General features: G+C 36.3%; 1 protein-coding gene across 1 annotated transcript; it reads right to left on the reverse strand.

Moving 5' to 3' along the window:
• Positions 1-12,333, reverse strand: LOC123870985. Its single transcript, XM_045914502.1, has 9 exons — positions 12,118-12,333; positions 10,481-10,563; positions 9,882-10,092; positions 9,123-9,241; positions 6,280-6,461; positions 2,714-2,951; positions 1,952-2,162; positions 777-895; positions 1-217 (listed from the first exon to the last, which is right to left on the reverse strand). The coding sequence occupies exons 2-9, from the start codon at positions 10,557-10,559 to the stop codon at positions 15-17; spliced, it is 1,362 nt and encodes a 453-aa protein (XP_045770458.1). The 5' UTR covers positions 10,560-10,563; positions 12,118-12,333; the 3' UTR covers positions 1-14.
• Positions 12,334-20,655: the final 8,322 nt, after the last annotated feature.

Here is a 20,655-nt window from a genome sequence, read left to right on the forward strand (position 1 = left end):
AATGTAAGTATATATTATTGTTTATTGATAACAAATGGGCCTTCGGAGAAATGGTCCCACGTTGATATAATCTTGAGTAACACAGTCCCGGGGCATTCCGTGGCCATGATCTGACTGTGTCCCTTTAGCTTGTACGTGGGGCTGATGACCCCATTCAGGATGCCTGTGTTGATTAGTGACTTTGTCGTCTCCAGCATCTGTTGAGGTGGCTGTTCCACTGTGAAGAATAATGGTCATTTTATTTACAGTTTACTTACCGGTAAGTTTCACGGTTTTCTTAAAAATAATGTCTAAGCGTACTTCATAATTCTACAATAAAAATTAATCTTTCGTTGTCTGTCTGTTTATTCGTTACCTATATTTATGCTCATCCGATCGAGTTGAGATCTATAGCTGGTATCAAAATAGCAAGGGAAGAACAGATTTAAGATTATAATTATTATTATTGACATAATCATGTTATATGTTATTATTCATTTTATTACGATATTATTATTGATCCGACGTATCACTTTCACAATATCATTATCTATCTGAATCGGTTGCAGGGTTTATTCAAGTGATTGGCTGCATTAAAAAATAGCTCATTCAACAACGTATGGCATACTTTTATATTTATTCACTATAAGTACATATTTATTTACTAATATATATCTCAATTGTCTTTAGTTTGTGTCCAAATAGAATTTATTTTCGCAACTTGCGTTGTAAAAACGTAAGTAAGATGCTCTCATACGCCACTTTGCGCTATCATGGAGAGCTCTCTTAATAGTTACCTCTCCAATCGCCAATAAGGCATATTCCGATACTGTAGTTGTTGGCCGGACCAGCGTGGATGCCGCGGACATGCCAGCCTCTCCCTTCGTAAGCACCGCCTTCGCTGCCTACGCAGAAACTGTAACAATGCAACATATTAATAAAAAGTTACTTTACCAGTACTTCATCAAACCATCATTAATCATTATCATCCAATCACTACTGAGCATGGGTCTCCTTTCAAACTGAGAAGGATTAGTCCAAAACACTAGCTGGTTTGACTGGGTTTCCAACCCCCCTCGAAATTCCAGACAAAGAGAAAATGACCATCAACCTATCTACTATGGGAGGCGCGCCAGTCATGAATTGAAAGATAGGTAGGTAGGTACACATTTGCTACACATGTCGGGCTAACAATAGTGAGATAATTTAAATAGTGATTAATTGTACATTTTATGTAAATACTACAAGCTAATAAACAATCAGTTGATATCAATATTTTTTTACATCTGCAATAAAGCGTGTAACATAGTGTAGCGTAGGAAGATAGGTAGGGTCTTATTTTATCGATAGAGTTGACATTCATAGATAATACGGGGCAAAGTGTATAAAAATGTTATTACCTTTATTACTATTACTATTAGCTTTTTAGTATTTTATTACTATTAATTATACTTTTGCTTTTATTCTATGCGTGAAATATATGTAATGTAATATTATTTACCTATGTAGTACAATAAATATTCATGTCATGAGGTTCCCACTTTAATAATGCAATTGGAAAATTTTCAGAGACCATTATACTTTATCCGTTCGCTAGTGAATGAAAGCGGTGTGGCCTGTTGTTGACAGCTCATTAACACAAGTGTAAATTAAGAATTTATAACACCCCCGACAAGTGAAGGTTACAGTAACTAGAAAAGAGCTCCTATAAGGTGCTAGAATAGCGTCCTCGCACCGGAAAACAGCGTTGGAAGTAAGGAACAGCTACTGGAGACACTAGGTGCAAGACGACATCAAATGAGTCGCAGGGAGCCGCTGGATTCAAGCGGCGCAAGACCGTGGCGTGTGGAATTCCCTACAAGAGACCTTTGTCCAGCAGTGGACTTCTATCTGTACCTCTATCTATTGATAATGATGATGATAGTATGCGTCTCTACTCAAGAACACGTGGTAATACCTTCAAAACACTTACTTGTATCCAATGTCGCCCCAGTCTAAACTATTGTGATAGTTCTGCATAGATCGCATAGCCGCCTTGCATTGCTCTGTCGTGTTGCATGCTGCAGGCAGGTATGTGTGGTGTATGATCACATATGGGACAGGCATCGTCAAGGGCCTGACATCGGTTGAGGGAACTGCTCCCCATTCTTCTCTTGAGTATAAAAGATATGGTGTTTGGACGCCTTTAAAGAAATAAAAAATCATCAGTAAAAGTAAGTTCGGTTCTTCTAGGCAAACGCGCCAAAGTAGACCTCATGATAGCTTTTAATTTAACGTGATTGTTGACGTGTTGTCAAGCGCAAGCTTATTTCACAATAAAAAATGCAACTGGGGTTGTCTTTAATTGATTTTTGTCTAGTCTTCTGGTATGGGTTGCACAAGTCAGGTTTGTTAACTTTTATACCAAAAGTTTATCCTTAATTAATGATCTAAGTAACTATGCACCTATACTGATTCGTGCAACTCACTTTTTAGTAACGGTCAAACGATAACCGTGACCGCCTGTCATACAACTGGACCTTAGATTGAAGACCATAATATATTATTTAGCAGGTGTGCAGGTGAACTTACACAAGTAAGTACGATTAAGATATTTTCATATTCTATTTAATATATTATAATAACGTAAGCAATTTATGAAAAAAACTTTATTAATTTTTTATAGTTTATATAAACATATTTTAATTAAATTGTTTATGACGTAATTAATTAAAATAGATATAAATAAACTTACCCAAGAGCTGCGGACATCCAGTCGCTAAAAACAAGTGAGTGACTAGCACTAACGCCGTATAAGCACTAGATAAAGACATAATTACTTCACAATTTATGTACTTTACGACTAAATATATAATTAGACATCTATGTATGTTCACGTTACTTCGTAGTTTTCTTTTGACACTTCGTACTGTAAATCGTTTCTTATATTGTGTTACAAGAGAGCGGTACTTTCCCCTTAAATAAATAAAGGACTCAGATTACTGCGAATTTCAATTTCAAATACCTACTGTCAAAAGCTTCAGAAACTTAAAAATTCAACAAATAAAATTGTAGCAACATTTTTAGGTTGAATACAAGTCGAGAGAATCATAGTGGAGGTAACTCACGAGTCTGAAATCAATAAAAAAATGTTCTTAGAAAAAAGTGGTTCTTTACCGCTTATGGAGTTAAATAATTATATTATTAAGTACGAAATTGTGTTTGTCGCGTCGTCAGTAGTCAACCACTTGCGATAAAAAATGGTTAAACATAGCGTCATTCGATTTTAACATCATCACAGAACGATAAAACAAAGATATTAATCTATTTTTTTTAATACGATATCACTAGTTACATGTTTACTAAATTGACTTTATCTTTGAGTAGGTGCATAAGAACTTTCGAAGTAGGTAATTCTTATTCTTGTATTATTTTCTTAAGTGGGATGAATCATTGGGTAATTTTCTACGCCCATACAGTCCACACCTACACGTAAACTTAGGCAATTAAACATCATATTCATCATCTTAACTCATTGCCGGCCCACATGGGTCTCCTATCAGAATGAGAAAGGTGATCTTACCACGCTGATCGAGTGCAGATTGGCATCACACTCCTTCAAGAATATTATGGAGAACTCTCAGGCATGCAGGTTTCCTCATGATGTTTTCCTTTACGTTTAAGATTTCGGCCTCCTGTTCGTGGGTTCCGGGGTTCAATTCCGAGTTCAATATCTTATCCTATCCTCACCTTAAAACCTTTTATAAGCCTTTATATAAAAATCTTTACTTGAAATGGTCCAGTTTAAGAAATTAGCTATAGTATCGACTAATTTGTGAGTAACTCATGTCAAACTCATTATTTTGACTAATTTCTTAAACTAAACGCTTTCAATCCTGTGAAGATGATATTGCCATTGTCGGAATTAGAATGCCATAAGCCTACGTCTTTGTCGTATCAAACAAATTACGAAAAACCAAATTAAATTTGAATTTCGCGGGCAGACCCGTCTCATGCACCTTAAACAAATAAATATGCAAGAAAACATCGTGAGGAAACCTGCATGCCTGAGAGTTCTTCATAATATTTTCAAAGGTGTGTGAAGTCTGCCAATCCGCACTTGGCTCGCGTGGTAGACTATGACCAAAACCCTCCTCCCTCTGAGAGGAGACCGAGCTCTGTGGTGAGGTCGGCGGCGATTGGTTGATCATGTTGACGATAAATTATGCGGAAGTTATTTATTGATTTGTTGGTTTGTTCTTCCATCACGTCGCAACGGAGTAACGGACTGACATTTTTTACATGTATATAAGTAGTTGAAGACTTGAAAAGTGAAAAACTTACTTTTTATCCCGGAAAATCGAAGTTCCCACGGGATTTTTGAGAATCTAAATTCATGGGATGAAATCGCGGGCTAGGAGTAGTTGAACACAGCGCTTTCTTTTATTCAGGTAGGTACTAGCCTAGTACCTACCTGAATAAAAGAAAGCGCTGTGTTCAATTCAGCAGATGTGTACCTAGGTATAAGGGCTGCTCTTGTGCAACAGTTTAAAGTAAGATTATTCTAGCCATTTCTTATGCTTAGTTTTTCTTCTTACGGATTATACAATAAAATTATCTACGTCATGCAATGCCAGATAAGATAACACAGAATCATTGACCTCTATGATTCCAAATTGTACTTATCTATTTGATTTTATATCGGCGGAAACTTAAAATTAAAAAATATTTTTTTTAATTGATTTTAAAAAGATAACAATGTCAGTCCATTACCAGAATTATCAATGAATCTAATTTTGTAATTAAGATAATAATTAATAACATATCGAGCACAATCATTTATAATCGAGTGATCCAAGATTATAAGATTTATATCAAGATAAATCTTATATTACTCGGGAAGTGACCAGTGTGACCGGGGAAGTACCTTGCAAATTGATCTATTCCGTTGTTATTTACGTAGGGTATATACCTAGCTACTCATTTGGTATCTACGTATTAGCTTTTCTCGTTAAGGGTGAATAGCCACTTATTTTTAGAAGCTATACGTTCACATTCACATTGTAGGTATTTTTTGTTTTCTATCGTAATCCTTCTAGTTTTTAAAGCCCTTTTTTAGGCTTTTTCTACCAGTTGTGGCTGTTTAGTGTTTACTATTATATTTTCATCAGCATATTTTGAAAATGGAATAATAACTTATTAAATTAGTTAATAATACTCCTAGATAATGAGTTATAAATATAAACATATAATAATTAATTATTAATATACGTACTTATAGTAATCGCGTAGATCTATCATAATTAAATATCAATATCGTAGGCATATCTAAATAAAGTTTTTTTGAAATAAGTTACTTTTTACAGAGTGCTTCTTTGTATCAAATAAGGTGTCGAGCTCCTCAAAACGAAATACATAATGGAATTAAGGGTACTTACTAAATAAATAAATATACAGCATTGTAAAAAATCTTTTTATTTTCAATCACAGAAAACAGTTGTTAATAAAAAATACTTACATTTTTAATTTCCGATCTTTCGGGAAATTGTGACAAGTAGGTACTTATATTGTAAATTTGCATTAAATGCAAAATAATTTCATGATGCATAGATACTCGCCAGGGTTGTAATAATGTTATACATACTTATGTACTTAAGTTTCGATATATCGATATCTATAATGGGTGAGACGGTAAACAATATTTTATTAAGCATCTTAAGTATATTATGAAAAGCGCTGGAACTCTAGCCGTTTTTGGGTAATTAATTTTGTGAGTCAATGTTGTCACTTAAATCTGATACTTTATGTAAAAAAACTTATTATTTATGCAAACGTATAAAAAATAAAAAAAAATGCCTACAATAAAATGGAATAAATCGCTGGGTTTCAATGCACAAAATACACTACATAATTACATAAGTAAGTTATTTTTACACAAATACTATACTTATTATAATTACAATACAATATACAATATGTATGTACTATATAACATGTACTACATATTTTCAAAAGCTGCCATCGCAAACCTAGGTAGATATAGGTATGTAATATAGTTATAAAAATGCACTGGGACTAGCATTTGCTGCAACTTGCTACACACCAACATTATTTAATCCCATTATATAACTTAACAAGACTATATTTATTGCTAAATATGTGATATAACGGGTTAAAACAATATTTTATAACATGTTGAGTTATTGTCTAGACGCACCGTAAATTCCGTTTTGTTTTGTGATAGAATTTCTATTAATTTAAAACTAAATAACATTTTAAATATTATATCCATGTTAGTAACTACAAATTCGGTGTCCGTTATACAACAAGCGTGAATCTATCCCAGGTGGAAATCTCCTGGAACAATGCTTCTCCAGGGCATTCTGTGGCTTTGGCCTGTCTATGGCCGATCAGCCTGTATTCTGGGCTTATGTAGCCGAGTTCTATGCCGACTGCGATGAGTTGTTTCGTGGTTTCCAGCTGTATTTGAGGTGGTACTGCGGCTGAAAACAAAATAAAGTTCAATTTCTATTTTCTAACGAAATTGTCGAATATTACTTATAAGCATAGTAATTCAACAACAAAACATGAATGATCATTTGATCCGCCTGCTTGTTTTATCGCAATTTTTATAAATAAACTATCTGATGCCCGCGACTTCTTCCGCGTGGATTTAAGTTTTTCAAAATTCGACTATGTGTTAATCCAGGGCATAATCTATCTCCATTCCAAATTTCAGCCAAATCCGTCTAGTAGTTTTTGCGTGAGTAACAAACTGTTACAACTGAGTAACAAACATACACACACACACACATACACACATATATACACAAAAACTTTCGTCATTATAATATTATTATAAGTGTGATTAAACGATTTATTAGATTTCATCAGCATCATCAACTAATCACCGGTACGCTACTGCACACGGGTCTCCTCTCAGAATGAAAAAAGTAAGGCCATAGTTGGTATGGTAGACTAACACCTTTGAGATCATTTTGGTGAACACTCAGGCATGCATGTTTCCTCGTGGTGTTTTTGTGCAAATGAATATAATTGCTTAAAACGCACGGAACTCGGAAAAGTTAGACGTGCACACGTCGAATCCCGGATCCCCAGACTAAGAGGTCGATGGTTTGACCATTAACTTTGCTACTGTGTATAATAAAAGGTACCTATAGCACGCGACAAGTCGAGATGGCAATCGGAGTATGAGGCGGGGGGACGCCCCACACACCCGCACGTCACCCGCGCTATCCTGCATTGGGTTAGCACTTTAGCGCGAGGGCTGTGAGAACGTGCGAGGCGTCCCTACCCCGATTGCCATATCGACTTGTCGCGAACTAATATGTACCTACCTACTTACCTTTTGGCAATTTTTTTTCTCTCGGCTAATTGACATTGGCTAATCTTTGTAAAGCCAGACTTTACAAAGATTAGCCAATGTCAAGTTTGTAGTTATTTGTAACAAGTTAGTTAAACCATATAAGTATGGACCCAGTGACGGATTAAGACTACTTGGTGCCCTAAGCAATCCATGCCTATATAATACCGATTCTAGTTGACATAGAGGGGGGGGCCCCCCTATCCGTATGTCAACTAGAATCGGTCTTTAAACCTTTACCGCCTAAAAACATTAGTTTTTTGTAAAATAAGATGATGAGATGTAACGTACTTTAGAAGTGGAGTAGTTAGGTGCGACAACAATAAAAACCAAAGCATAATTTATTTATTTATTGAAATGCGCCTTGCGGCTTTCGGGGGCATTCGAATTGTCGAATGCACAAGCGGGCAGCGAGTGGGCAAGCGGGAGTGGGGTTATGACTCTAGATCGGACTCTATGTCAACTTTAAACGCGCGAATTTTCAAATTAGCCCTAGAAACACTTTTTGGTGTGGTTTTTGGTGACATGAGTGAGACGTGATGCCCTAAGGGCGGATTTTTTTTGTGCTTCTTCTGGTGCCCCCTCAGACGTGATGCCCTAGGCAATTGCTTAATTTGATTAAGGGTTAATCCGTCACTGTGGACCCCGTCTGTGCCCGCGCTCGCCGACATACGCACGGCACCCCCTTAGAGCGCTTCCCAGTCAGATTTAACAAAAAAAACACTCCAAAAAGGCAGAGCACGACCGCCAGCTAACACCAACACAGACGAAGTCCTTCATCTATCTATCTATATTTGAATTGTACAATTGGAATAAAGTATACCTACCTTACCATAGCTGTAAGTATCCTCGATGTATAAAAATCATGTAATAATATTATAAGGAAGATATTATTTTACCTTTGGTAGGTGTTATAAATTAAAAATTCATTAGGTAGGTATGCAGATATGCAAATGAAAAAATATCTACCTAATTATAAAATGGTTTTTTTACCATTAAAAGTTATTTTAATAATTATATTTTCAAAAAACATTATTTATATGATAACCTCAATTTTAGCGGTCTATGACCGAATACACGATTGCTGAAATATGTAATTTACTTACTGTTAGCTGTGCTGTTAGGTAGATATAGTTAGGTACTGTATACCTTAAATTGGGATTTCCCTTTACCCTTCATAATTTTGGAAGTTCACATATTAACTACAATAACTCATTACTCATCAATTTTGGGAAATGTGTAAAAGAATGTAAAATACCGTTTTTAACCTATTTATGAAGTAGTATTGATCAAGCTTTATCCTCCTAACTTTTCAAATATGGTATCTATATTATAAATATATAATATTTTGCTTGGTTTTAAATGGTTTTGTCCATTTCAGCGTTAAAATTTTATTAAGTAGATGTAGCTGTAGGATAACATAAAATAATACAAATTTAGTTATAAGTAGAATTTAAGTAAGTAATATAACTAATATAAGTACCTATAAAGTAATATTTATGATTATGACACAAAGTTTGGAATGCAGTGACTTTATGACGTTGCTTGATTTTATTTATCCACAATCAAACCTTATAGAGAGAGAGCCAGTGCGTGCCAGACTGAGCTGACAAAGCTGAAAGTTTCTCTGCGTACATACCTATTGTTCCTAGCACAGGGAGGAACGATCAGCGACTATGAAATTTGGATCATGGTGGCTTTGGAAGATAGTTTGGTAGTTATTAAAGTGTCCACAATCAATATACATATATAAGTGAAAGGATAGTAAAAAAATACTCACAAACCCAATCGCCAATAAGCACGATGCCGATACTCCTTGAGTTGAAGCCAGCTGCATGCGCGCCAACCCTGTTCCAGCCTCGCCCTTCGTAAGCTTGCCCGTCGCTGCCTATCGCGAAACTGAGCAAAAAGTGTTACATGATGTACAGAGATAGCTTGCCTTTCGGAGACGGACATCCCATTACTCTTAATCCCGGGAATACCATAAATTCCTGCAGGATTTTGAAAAAACTTCATTCTAGGTCAAATAGCCTGTAAAAGCGATAATAAGAGATACCTATCATGATACCTACTCGTAAATGCGGAAGTCTATGTGAATAAAACTCCTTTATGGTATGAAGTCACAGGTAAGTAGAACTGCACAAGCTTGTCTATATATATGAATTATGATATATTATATTATGTGTTTCACTTATCACCTAAACGCAGAACCGATCTTGACGAGGCACAAAGCTTGCCTTCTGAGATGGACAACTTCCACGGAAGTTAAAAATTTACTTTCACATAGACGAAGTCACGAGTTAAAGTCTAAAGTTACCTACCTAAGTAGTTGAAAATACATAGTAACATTTTATTTCACTCTATGGATAGTGTCACGCCGGCGCCATACACCATCTGACACCCTGCCGTATCTTCTGCGACAGATAAGCCACCTAACTACTGTCACTTCAGGTTGTTAGCCCTTTGAGCCATGTCGCTCTTTTTCAGACTTTGGCTCTCCTAAATCCTGTGTACATATCAATTTTCATTAGGTACTTACTTATAGCCAATATCATCCCAGCCGTTGCTGAGCTGATGGTAGTCTTGCATCGAGCGCATAGCCCGGGAGCAGTCTTCAGTACTAAAGCACGCGGCGGGTGCGTAGCTATGGTGGATGATCACTAACTCCACCGGTGTAATCAATGATGTTGGACTCCTTGCAGGCCTTGCGTTCCAGTCATCTCGCGTGATTAGATTGAAGTCTTTGTATGCTGCAAATATTTTAGTACGTGAGTCTTGGGATTCAAATTCAAAATATTTTATTCAATTAAACTTTTACAAGTGCTTTTGAATCGTCAAAATAATCTACCACTGGTTCGGAATGCCGTTCCTACCGAGAAGAACCAGCAAGAAACTCCGTGAGCCGCTCCGTAGTTCCGTGAGCCCTAGGGCTCGAAGAAATAAATAATTGGAGAGATTGACATCTGCCTAAGAGCGCCACCTATGCAGTTTGAACCTAAGGCTTGATTAGTCCTTACGCCGCCGCCCCCGAGACCGTGGCGTGAGTCCACGCGAGCGACGGTTTGAAATTGATTGCCAGCGAAGATAAAGGGGAAAAGCTCTACAATGGACCTAACGTTGCAGCGTTGAACAACTTACTTCCGAGTATCCGTGGATTTGGTAGAGCAATCACGTTGGCAAATATAGCCACAAGTGTCAGGACTGTTTGTTGGATCATTGTTCTGAAACAATATACATACATATAAAATTAATTCTTACTATAGTTAGGTAAATACATCCAGGGTATTTGTTTGTTTGTTTGTGTACTTGGGAGGTGTAAATATGTACTCTATTTAATTTTTAGTAGTAGGTACCTATAAACGTTTTTTTTAGTCTGTTTTTTCGGAATGATTAAGAGTGACACTGAGCACGCACTGATCATTCATCATTAGCAAGCACTGAGATCTTATAATTTCAGTGCTTGCTAATGATCTTGGTTAAAGTTATAAAGTCAGGAATGGCGAGTACTACATTTTGATGTGTATTTGTAGATTGGTAAATATTTATTTTTCATAAAGCTTAACTTTCTCTGGCACTAGGTCACGAAAGTGAACCGCAAAGTATGATTCACCTGCCTATATTTACTTGACAGTCCGATAGAAAAAATATAATGCTAAGCCGCGTTGGCTTTATCTTTCTAGGTAGGCGTATTTTCTAAATTAATGGTTCTATCTATGGTACGCGACAGATCGACATGGCAATCTGGGTATGAGGGGGGGGGGGGGGGGGGGGGGAGCCCCGCACATCCGCACACCGTGCGGGTGTCCCACCTCGATTGCCTTCTCAACCTGTTGCTTATATTCTATATTTAGCAAATTAAAAACAAGAGACAATTATTTAATTTCGGAATAGAAATATTTTAATCAACTCACATGATTGGAATGGATCGGAGTTACAAAATGTTACAATACGTCAAACCGGTTTCAATAATGAATGAGTCTGATGTTACCTCACATAATAATACCGAATGATCAAAATTTGTATTGATTAAGAAGCAAAAAAATCGGCCTAGTGCGAGTCGGATCACACACGAAGGGTTACGTACCATAAGGAAATAACACTTTTTAATATTCATGGCGGCCATTTTGAAATTTTTATTAATTTTTATTGTAGCGGCCGCGGCAATAGAAAATACACATTTTGTGAAAATTTCAACTCTCTACCTATTACGGTTCGCGAGATATAGCCTGCTGACAGACGGACAGATGGACGGACGGACAGCGCAGACTTAGTAATAGGGTCCCATTGGTACCCTTCGCGTACGGAACCCTAAAAACGAGAAGGTTGTCGTGTCTTTAAACTTATTAAAAACAGGTTTACAGGGAAAATGAAGTGCAATCTCAAAATATTGAAATGACAATAAGTACTAAGGTACTTACCTACCTACTTTGAAAATTTTGAGTTTTGAGAACAAGTTTTAAGTTATATTTAAGAGATAAATGATAAAGTCAGAATCTTATTTAAATAGGTAGTGATTTTGTTTTATCCGGATCGATTAAAAAGTTTCAATTAGATTGTTACTCACAAAACTCTTTTTAGTGTCTGATAAATAGAATTACTATAGAGGAATTGATTAAATTTATAATTGCCGAAGTAAGGATTTTGTTTTTGTTTACATATTGTAAACAGAACCAAAAATAACTGTATTTCGATTAGATAATAATGCTGACATTGAGTACAGTACATACTCGTATGTATAAAGTGTCCCTCCCCTGAATAAAAATGTATGATCTTACCTTTATGTTAGAATATTTGATCACAAGCAAATCCCTTTTTATGTGCGCGCTGACACAGTCCAGTGAACAATGTCTTTCAATGGGACGTGTTTATATGTATATGCTACTGGTAGACCGATAAGTAATCGGTTCTTCACAAAAGATTCGGAGATATTTCACTAGGTACAGTTTGCGATACCATCTATCGTGCTGTGATTTGCTACGTAATAGGCAGTAGATACGTCGAGAGGTTATAAGTAGCCTGTCACGGGTAATCACATTTTCCCTTGAACACTTGAAAAAATCGTCATGGCATCTGAATTCTGAAGACACTGAAATGATCGATTAGGTGAACGATTGCAATCGTAATGCATCATTTGCGTCTACTGAATCTACTTACTTAGTTTAAGTAGTTCGATTTAATTGAGTTTTTTAGGGTTCCGTACCTCAAATGAAAAAAGGAACCCTTACAGGATCACTTTGTTGTCTGTCTGTCTGCCCGTCTGTCCGTCTGTCTGTCTGTCGAGTATGTCAAGAAAACCTATAGGGTATATATCCCGCTGACCTAGAATCACGTTTGGTAGGCAGGTCTTATAGAATCCAAATCCCGTGAATTTGTTGATACATCACAAAAAAAATGTGTTCATGAACAAATAATTAATATTTTCAATTTTCAACGTAAGATAATATATATATCAAGTGGGATATCATATGAATGGGGTTTACTTGTATATTCTAAAACAGATTTTATTTGTTTTTTAAGTATTTTTTTTTTGTTTTTGATTTATCGTACAAAATGTTTAAAAAAAAACCGAGTACGGAATCCTCGGTGCGCGGGGCTCACTCGCACTTGACCGGTTTTTTTTAATAATATTATTAAGCAAAGTAACAAGGTCGCCTCATGTTAATCCTACGGCTAGATTGTCAAGTTCACATTAACGGCCACAATCTATATCATATCATCCATAATCTCTCGATAAGTAGTCCCTTATCGACGTTATTCATTGTCAGAAAATACCATACAATTATTATTATTGGCAAATAATAACGTTGCTAAATGACCTATCGAAATATTACAGATTGAATTGAATTATTACTTTCGGCTGTTAAATCTTCATGTAAAGAATGTTACTCGTATTTTATTAACCCCCGACCCAAAAAGAGGGGTGTTATAAGTTTGACGTTTGTATCTGTGTATCTGTGTATCTGTCTGTGGCATCGTAGCTCCTAAACAAATAAACCGATTTTAATTTAGTTTTTTTTGTTTGAAAGGTGGCTTGATCGAGAGTGTTCTTAGCTATAATCCAAGAAAATCGGTTCAGCCGTTTGAAAGTTATCAGCTCTTTTCTAGTTACTGTACCTTCACTTGTCGGGGGTGTTATAAATTTTTAATTTGCACTTGTTTAAGCAATACAATGTATAAGTACGCGACAGGTCGAGATGGCAATCGGGGTGGGGATGTCCGCACACCCGCACAGCCCCCGCGCTAACCCGATGCGGGCGAGCTCGGGTAACGTGCGGGTGTGCGGGACATTCCCCCGCCTCATACCCCGATTGCCACCTCGACCTGTCACGAACTATAGGTACGTACTGGCTTCTAAACGAAGATCTTCATTAAAATGGAACATATTCTTATATATTTATAGGAAATTGGTAGGTATTTTATATTTAGAAACTCATGAAGACGGGCTTCTCTATTAATTCATATGACAACACAAGGGTATCAAATCATTTTCAATGTCAACACCGTAAAGCATAGAGACGCGTAGTATTTACAAGTGTAAATTAAAAATTTATAACACCACCGACAAGTGAAGGTTACAGTAACTAGAAAAGAGCTGATAACTTTCAAACGGCTGAACTGATTTTCTTGGATTATACCTAAGAACACTCTCGATCAAGCCACCTTTCAAACAAAAAACTAAATTAAAATCGGTTCATTAGTTTAGGAGCTACGATGCCACAAACAGATACACACGTCAAACATATAACACCCCTCTTTTGAGGTCGGGGGTTAAAAAGACACAAACGAAGGAACGTAGACGCGACTCCAGCTTTTTAATTCCCAGTTTGCTGTTTGCTAAGTGTTATAGCACGAGCGTGGCGTATTAAGTCAGGATACCATTTTCCCCGGGATGAGCTGAACTGGTGTTGCGCCGGGGAGGCACCGGGCACCGATGTTCTTAAGATATCTTATAGTCTTCCAATCTATACGCTTGGCTATACTGAGCAAAAATCCTACAATCCATTCGAGGATCTTAAGGAGATGAATTTAAAAGTTGCGATAGCCTAGTGGTTAACACGACCGCATCTTACTCAGGAGGTCGGGAGGCTCTTAAGATGGTTTTATGCAATTAAATAACTATCACTTGCTTTGACGGTAATGGAAAAGATTGCGAGGAAACCTGCATGCCTGAGAGTTCTCCATAATGTTCTCAAATGTTTGTGAAGTCTACCAGTGTCTGGACCAGCGCAGTTACAGGGCCCTTCTCATTCTAGACGACACCCGTGCCCAGAAGAGATATGAAGGAGAAATTAAACCGTGACCAATAAGTTTAAAAGATAGGTAAGTAAGTAAGCCAGATTGTGTGGATTTGACCTGCAGCTCGCTCCAGCAATGCGCGGGACTTCAATTGCTTTTATACATGGTATGATATTGTAAATCAAATCTTTGAAAAGAGCAACCGCCGAGTTTCTTGCTGGTTCTTCTCGGTAGGAAAGGCATTCCGAACCAGTGGTAGATGCTTTTGACGATTCAAAAAAAACTTGTAAAAGTCTAATTGAATAAAAATATTTTGAATTTGAATTTGAACCTGAATACAGAGGTCCCTTCTTCTCCACGGCTCTGCAGTGCGACTGTATTGCTGTTTAAGTGTTTAGACTCTAATGTTATGTTGACATCGCGTCGCGCGTCGATTTCCTTATCAGCTTTTTATTAGAATTCAGTAGGTCATACGTTACTGCCAAAATGGGCCTACCTGTTAGATAATAGAATTTAGGGTTCCGTAGGCTTAGGGTAAAAACGGAGCCCTATTTAGGTATGTCACTCTGCTGTCTGTCTGTCCGCGTGTCACAGGTCTCTATCTAGCTCGTAAACACAATGAGTTACACTAAATGACTTGACTAAGCTGAAATTTGGGTATTTGGTGTAGAAGATTGACCCAAAACCATAAAGGTACATATTGAATTAGAAATTCAATTAAATTATTTTGCAGGGGGGCTCCCATACATGAAAAAGGGGCCGACAAATTTTATTTCTTACCCTAGCAATTGGGGTATCATTTTTTAAAGTACGAATACATTTTTTTATTTATTTTTTATTTCAAAAAATAAGGAAATGGGGGGGAGGGGGCGTCAAAATTATCACTTAAAACCATTTTTGTGACGGGGGCTATCTCAAAAACTAAACTAGTTAGAAATACGAAGTTTCGGTATATTATGTGCCAATGACTTACTGTATTTAAACAACAAATACCTACTGAAACAACGATTTATAAAGAAATAAAAAAATTTCAAAAGAAAAATAAGATATTATCCATTGAGGAGTTCTGTTATCCATCTTCGAAGATATTCATCAGATCTTCACCAAATTTATATGGGACCACCTGCAAAGTAGGGTATACTTTGCAAAGAAAAAAAAAGATTTTCCAAATTGGTCCAGGCGTCTTAGAGTAATCGGGTAACATAAAAAGATTTCGACGAATTGAGAACCTCCTTCTTTCTTCGAAGTCGGTTAAATAGTTTTTAAGCGATGACCAAAACAAACAAACATATTTGGGAGTTTTCTTTCACGGTTTATTGCGATGTTCTAGCTCGGAAAAGAAATGTTTTACACACCTAAAATATGATGTTCATAATTATTTACGGAATCCTAAAAGTGGGCGGCCCGTCTCGCACTTGATCGGTTTTTTATCTGTAGCTCTAGTAAGATGATAGAAGAAACGTAAAGATAAGTCTCGCAATCCTGATACAAAAATATGTAATTTACCTACTTTGATATACCTAGTATTTTTATCACGATGAGCTCCTGTATGACCTAGCTAAGTGCTTGCTTGGGAACTTGGCTTTATTGCTTGGTTGGGGAGGTAAGCGGTGCTTAGCTTGTAACTGCATGTTTGACCATACAGATTTTTTCTGTTGGCGGATTATAGCAAAATAATTTTTAACTGTTTCTTGCTAAACTTATCTTTATTAAAAATGAATTGATTTGTCTTGCATTCCGTTTTCTCTATGGATGATATGAAATAGTTTATCCAATCTTACCTCCCATTATTCCTAGTAGGTACTATACCCAGACATAGGTATATAAAATCTGTTCCATTTGTAGAGTGTAATTTATAAAGTTATTTTTTTATATATACAGGACGCTGTCTTCGAAGTACCTAGCTATGCTTAAATTAAGGATTGATCTTTGATTGGAGCGCAGACTAATCCTTAATCTAAGTATTGGTCAAAATATTGCGATCCCTTAATATAAGGCTATAAAATAAAACCTCTAAAACCCTTTGGGGAAGTACCTTCACCTACCTACTCGCTTAATTTTAAAGGAATAAATCATAAATTGGCAGTGTTAAAGGTCAAGTAAACAAGAATTCAACCCTGACAAGCAGAAGGGGAAAAACTGACAGAAAATTGAGACGCAAAACCTTGTAGCTTAGGGCGTAATAATTGAACAATTGATGTTGAATCATTTTGAATGCAATGGACTAGCTGACACCCGCGACTTCGTCCGCGTGGATTTAGGTTTTCCGAAATCCCGTAGAAACTAATTGGTTTTCCGGAATAAAAAGTAGCCTATGTGCTAATCCAGGATATTATCTATCTCCATTCCGAATTTCAGCCAAATCCAAGCCAAAAAGTGGTTTTTGCGTGAAAGAGTAAAAAACATACACACACACAAACTTTCGCCTTTATAATATTAGTGTGATGGTACGGACAATAATAAGTAGGTATATATGTATTTAAGTCAAAAGCAAAAATGATGACCATGAAAGCTTTCAGTATGGTTTCATCTTACCCATAACCTTATAATTATTATGAGCTTATCTAAGTCTGTTCTGACTTCAGCGCGCCCATAATAATTATTGTAATCAACATAATAATATGTATCTACTTGGCTTCTGTTTTCACGGTTAATATGGAAATCACTGCTTTGGGGTTGGAAGTCAGTTTAATAACGTTGTGTTTTCATACTGATGAAAGTAGTGTGCGGATTTTCATCAATCGGTTTAGTAAAAGAAATAAAAAAACCCGTCGCAAGATTTGAACTTACCTCGAAATTTATCATGTTTATTGTTTATGGGTATACATATATCGCAGACATGATGATTGATTTAACTAATAGGTACTAAGCTTTCACTTTATTCAGCCTTAACCTTTTAAGAGTAAGTACCTAGGTAGTAGGTACCTATACCTATGCCCAGAAAGAAGTGAAGATTTGATGGTGATTCAAAATGGTTAGCTCCCACCGAGTCTTTGCCTCTCATCATTTGTATGGGATTACGTAACAGAGAGAGCGCTATTCTAACTTCTTTCCGTGGATTGGGTATTGCAACGGTTTTTTAATAATAGAAATAGACGTAAGTAATGTATATTTTTAGTGCTGTAGAAGTAGATCGTAGTCTATTATTTCCCCTGTGGTATAATATAAGGTAATGCCATGGTTAGTAATAAAGATGACTATTACACTATTCCTATCACAGCAGGTACGAAATTATTTATATTTATTTACCTAATGAATATGTATGCATTAGGTTCTGGCGCCCTTTCGTATTATATTTTACCCGGAACATACATAGTTCCAATGCAATGAATAATGTTGCAATTGTAAGAAATAGGGGATTTTATTGGTACTCGTCGTAATTAAGATATATCGGAACTTATTACGTCAATGAAAAACATTGTTTAATCATAATTATTATTTCCTAATCTCTAAAATTAAGTCGCACTGCGCAATTATTGATGTCATGCTTGGTCCAATTGAAAGGTATGGTGCGTAGGTAGTATAGTAATTAATGGTTTAAGGTCAAAGAAAACCCTAGGAATTCTACACCGTATTCTCTACAATATCTTCATAGCAGCATGAAAGCATTTTCGTACTGTAGGTAGGTAGGTACATCCACGGACATAGAAAAAAAGATAGCATTTTCTTACAATAAGTACTTAATTATCATTAGAAAATTGAAATACTACCGACTTATAGTACTTAAGTAGGTTTCATAAACTGAATTTATCGTAGAAGGATGATTTTTTTTAATTATTTTAAACCTTACCTAAGCATGTACTTAGTAGGTAGGTAACTAGGTAATTATTCTGTGGTGTTTTAGATTTTTCTAAAAATATGTAGTTTTAAAATTACAAGGGCTCAAAGATTTGTATGTGAATTTTTAAGACCGCGTAACTTTGAAAGCGAATATTTTAACAGAAATCTGGTAAACCACAGACATAGATATTAGTTTTTAGAATATGTCTGCAAAATTTCATGGACTTTGGTTGCTTAGTATTCAAATGAATTTGGAACTACGTTTGTATGAAACGAGTGACGGAGAGAGCCCTCTTAAGATAAAATCTGCCAAGTGCGAGTAGGACTCGTGCACGGAGAGGATTTCGTACCTTGGATGAATAGGTGTAATTATGTATTTTGTTTCTTAAATTATATCCAACTACAAATATAAGTTTGTGATCGCTAATGTGATAACTACTTAGGTATAAAAATACATGGTTTTCGGATTACCTTTTCTAGGTCAACGGGAAGTACCCTATACGTTTTCTTGACAGATACGATGGACGGACGGACGGACAGACAGACAACAAAGTGATAAGGGTTCCGTTTTTCCTTTTGAGGTACGGAGAACCCCAAAAATACTAAATAGCCTGAGATTAAAAGATTAGCCATTGACTCGGCATTCTTGAGGATCGCTTAGGTCGATCAGTGATACCGAACAGATCTGAAATACCGAAACACTGGCAGTGTTTCGGTATTTCTTTATAAGAATAACATATTATGTATTTAGTTGTGTAGCTGATAGGCCGTCATACTTCAATGAATATTCCTCATATATAAAGGAGTGGCTTCAAATGCAGGCGTGTCAGGAACCACGGTGGCTTCGCTATAATTAGAATGAAGGGACAATGGTTAATTTAATGATATCCATCTGTATAACATGGCATTCGACCACGTGGATGATTGGATCTTTACCTTGAGTTCTAATCGTGTAGTCTTGAAATGAAATGATATGATTCTTTATTTTGCGAAATGTGAGTAACAATGATGGTAGGTATATTGACAGGTCCTTGGTCCTTCACATTTAGTCTTGTCTTAGTACAAGTTAGCATCTACAATATCGAGATGTGCAAACTCGTACATTTAATAGGAAAATTAGATCTAAACCGCTTAGTTTTAATGAAATGAAATTAACTGTAATGAAATCTATTTATTTCATGTAGGACAACTAATGATAACTACTCTATAGGACTCTACTTCAGAAAGTAGATTCTACTGAAAAAGGCCAGCTCAGTATTTACTCTCTATACAAGTGTAAATTAAAATTTATAACACCCCCGACAAGTGAAGGTTTACAGTAAAGAAAAGAGCTGATAACTTTCAAACGGTTTAACCGATTTTCTTGGATTATAGCTAAGAACACTCTCGATCAAGCCACTTTTCAAACAAAAAAAACTAAATTAAAATCGGTTCATTAGTTTAGGAGCTACGATGCCACAGACAGATACATAGATACACACATCAAACTTATAGCACCCCTCTTTTTGGGTCGGGGGTTAAAAACGGAACATCACAACTCAATACCCATGTTATAAATGCGAAAGTGTGTTTGTTTGTTAAGTTATTGGTTTGTCCTTCAATCACACCACAACAGAGCAACTGATTGACGTGATTTTTTGCATGAATATAATAGATAAAGACCTGGAGTGTGAGATAGGCTACTTTTTATCTCGGAAAATCAAAGAGTTCCCAAGGGACTTTTTAAAAACCAAATTCACGCCGACGAACTTGCAGGCATGAGCTAGTGTTTATGTAGCTATACAATCCACTAGCCGATGCCCGCGACTTCGCCCGCGTGGATTTAGGTTTTTCGAAATCCCGTGGGAACTCTTTTATTTTCCGGGATAAAAAGTAGCCTATGTGCTAATCCAGGATATTATCTATCTTCATTCCAAATTTCAGCCAAATCCGTTCAGTAGTTTTTGCGTGAAAGAGTAACAAACACACACACACACACACACACACATACAAACTTTCGCCTTTATAATATTAGTGTGATGTGATAAGTAATGTAACCTAATATTACACTAAAGTAGAGCACAATCGGCTTTGGATTCTGCAGCCCCCAAGGCAAGGGTGGGATTGCTTCTATGCAACTTTGTCAGAGATTCGTCAACCTGAACTACGTTTGTTGGGGCAAAACAACTAAAATATGTACATACCGTAAAAGCCACTAGCAGCGCTTGAAAATTCCGCTATGTGGACAATCACAAGTTTTCAGGAGACTCTTTTACACTTAAGTTTTTTGAAAAAATATGCTTTACTTTTAGATCAAA

This window comes from Maniola jurtina, chromosome 13 (assembly GCF_905333055.1).
Source record: "Maniola jurtina chromosome 13, ilManJurt1.1, whole genome shotgun sequence".
Taxonomy (NCBI): domain Eukaryota; kingdom Metazoa; phylum Arthropoda; class Insecta; order Lepidoptera; family Nymphalidae; genus Maniola; species Maniola jurtina.

Bases quoted from the DNA above. Each gene is read 5' to 3' on its own strand.
- LOC123870985 (XM_045914502.1), bottom strand. From the start codon at position 10,559: ATGATCCAACAAACAGTCCTGACACTTGTGGCTATATTTGCCAACGTG. The intron at 10,093-10,480 runs GTAAGTTGTTCA...AAATATTTGCAG, and splicing joins AAATCCACGGATACTCGGAA to CATACAAAGACTTCAATCTA. The intron at 218-776 runs GTAACTATTAAG...TATTCTTCACAG, and splicing joins CCTTATTGGCGATTGGAGAG to TGGAACAGCCACCTCAACAG.